Source organism: Penicillium bovifimosum, assembly GCF_028826915.1.
Source record: "Penicillium bovifimosum strain IBT 22155 chromosome Unknown utg000001l_segment0_segment0, whole genome shotgun sequence".
NCBI lineage: Eukaryota > Fungi > Ascomycota > Eurotiomycetes > Eurotiales > Aspergillaceae > Penicillium > Penicillium bovifimosum.
In genome coordinates this window covers 997,748-1,000,566 of record NW_026622710.1, presented here as the reverse complement: position 1 = coordinate 1,000,566, position 2,819 = coordinate 997,748, and the positions used below count along the sequence as shown (strand labels likewise).

General features: G+C 49.3%; 1 protein-coding gene across 1 annotated transcript; it reads left to right on the top strand.

Annotated features, from left to right (window-relative positions):
• Positions 1-1,489: 1,489 nt before the first annotated feature.
• Positions 1,490-1,967, top strand: N7515_000376 (uncharacterized protein; the record flags this gene model as incomplete). Its single annotated transcript, XM_056661120.1, has 2 exons — positions 1,490-1,540; positions 1,719-1,967. The coding sequence occupies 2 exons, from the start codon at positions 1,490-1,492 to the stop codon at positions 1,965-1,967; spliced, it is 300 nt and encodes a 99-aa protein (XP_056526286.1).
• Between the last annotated feature and the right edge of the window lie 852 nt (positions 1,968-2,819).

Sequence of the window (2,819 nt, the reverse complement as noted above, 5' to 3'; positions counted from 1 at the left end):
CTATTCGGATCGACATGCCCAGAGTGGGGCGTCAAATTGTGGAAGTGGGTCGCGGTTCGCGAGAGCATATTAGAACATCCCAAGATAAACAGGCGACAGAGCCTGGCTTTCATCCTGGACGCCGGGAACCAAGCAGATTTAGTTTCAGATGTTGGTGGCGTAGCGAAGTTTGTCGGGTCGTGGGCCCTCATAAGACCGCGTTCGACTTCGGGTTATTGACGTCTATCCACGTTGAGTGCGATATTCCTAGTGATAACATTATAGCAGGCTATACAGAAGCCGTACTGTTTTAGTCCTGCTGCTTTCGTCTTTCAAGTCATCCCCTTTGATATCGTGCCAGTGACAGAGAGGCAGCTCTCAGTGTTCATACGATCCACGATACTGCACGATCGCAAATTGCAAGGCACGAAACCATGAAGGGCACGAGAAAATTCATGCAACCCCCGGGCTACTCAAAGGCCGCACTGAGCCAGTCACGAGCGGCGGTATTGCGGGGCCCGCGAAGGGAGAGAAGACGGCTTCTACGACAGCTCAAGGAGATTTACGTGCAAGTCGGGATGGCGGAAGCAGAGTGCAGAGGGCTCCGCTACCAGGCCATCAAAGTGATAGCCCTTAGCGTTTTACTTGAGTCATTGAGCAAGAGATCTATTGCTGTATCCAATGGTGTGTCTGGAGATCATCGTTCAGCGCGGATTTGAAATCATGCCGAATCTACGCTAAGGGTTTCATGATCCTCTTTAGAAGCTCTCAGATAATGTATGAGAAATGTCGACACCGACTGGGAATTTCAGATCTAATCACTTCTCATACAAATTATCAAGAGCTACTATTATCTGCTCAACGAAGGCAATTCATACCGTTGCCAGAGAAGCCAAGTCCGAGGACAGTCCAGCCATCGTAGCCAACGTGTGGACTTAAATGGTGTGCAATTGCCAATGTAATAATCACTGGGACAGTTAATCTCTGTTTGGCCGTACAAAACGGGGTTGAGATCGCTCACTAACATTTTAAACGTCTCGTAGTTCGTCGGGCGGATTCTCAAAGGCTAGCAGATAAATTACCCACTTTCGCACCTCGAACAACCTTCTGATAAGAAATTCTCCCTTTCTTTTCTTTTTGCAAAGAACCTGATCTTTCATTTTTCATCGGATTCACTTTTATCATGCCCAAGGCAGCGACAACGTCGAGAAACCCATTGGTGCCGCCCCAACGCGCGGTTCGCGGGTCGACAGGGGCGGAAAGATCTCTTTGCGCAGCCCATAGGGACTTTGCCTGGGAGCAAGGCCGGTGGCCTTGAGCCGGCATCACAACGGCCAGTGAATGTTCGAAAAGTACCGGTCCGTTCTCTATTGCTATAGCTACGGCGCGTGCAGTCTCACTCACATTATACTTTGATAGGGACGAACTTCCCACGCATCTAAAACCAATCAAGACGACAGAGACGAAAACTTCGAGATCGTCCACGCTAATTGTAGAACGACCATCGATAATGCCGACGCAATCAATCGAAAGCTGGCAGCTCAGCTTACTGAGGAACGGCGTGAGTTCGCAGCCAAGGCGGGGCAGTTTAGCAGGGAAATATCCGAGATGAGGACCAAGATGCAGCAGTACCGCCTGGGAATACAACGCTTGAATGGAGAAGTTACTAGACTGGAGACACTTCTTGAGACGGCCAACTCAAATGCTCGTAACTTTCTCTCGCGAGTGACCTGCAACAGACGCTGGAAGATATTCATACTGCTGGCCAGTCATTCATGAGCCATCTTGAAACCCGAATGAACGAAAACGAAACCAAGATGGATGAAAACGGAAATGCGCAGAATTTCAGTCAGTTGCCGGGAATAGATGTGACGGACGACTGGCTCGACACGGAAGCGTTCGATATGATCAATGACTCTGGGGCTTTTGCTGAGATGCCGGCCACCATGTTCCCGGTATCTGACCACGACGGCGTGCCAAAGATCTAATTTGTCCGCGGGTTGAGCTGGGCCAAGTCACCACAAAGGCCATGATTAGCTTTCACTCGCTCACTGGGATATTTAATTGAGCCTGGTTTTTCTTTGATTCTGCCTTCAAGCAAGTCAAGAACCCACGTGCCCGTATATTACGGTACAGCAAGAGCGATCTGGATATGACACATATAATAGCATTACAGGTGGTATATATCTTGCTACGTGTATTCAGGCCAAGGGCCGAAACCAAACCTGCGACCTGGACAGGCCTAGAGCTAGCTTTTGTCTAACATCCCACGGTCTTTTGTTTTTGTTTAGTCATGACCTCAGTTCTGTTCGCCGACCGAATACTTTAGTTACACGTGTTGTAGCAAGCATAGAATGATCGTATTGATAACGGAGCTGGTGTGCTGTAGCTCATAGCTCAGTACGCAGACTCTCCAACCATACAGCCTTCCCTTCAAAGTGGTTCCAGAGGCGCTTTCTATGCATATTATTCATGTCATGCAACACTAAACTCACGCCGACAGGCACGGACCGATGTCGCTCTACGGCTAACGACGTGTTCACATCACTTGCTCATATAAGAACAATCAATTGTATGCTATGTGGCCGTGGAGGTATCGGTTCGACCGTATCATCCAGTCCAAAGTATGAGTTCTGTTGGTACTGGGCGGGCGGGTTGGACCGGGCCATCCCGAGAAGTTGCCGTGCTTTGGTCAAGGACTTTTTCCCAGCCAGTTCTCTCTGAAACCACCGTCTATCTTGTCAATGTTTGCCAGGCGTTCTGTACCCAATGAAATTTGGGAGGGCATGGTACGCACGCGATATCAAATTCCCACAGAATAGGGGCAGACAGCCACCAAT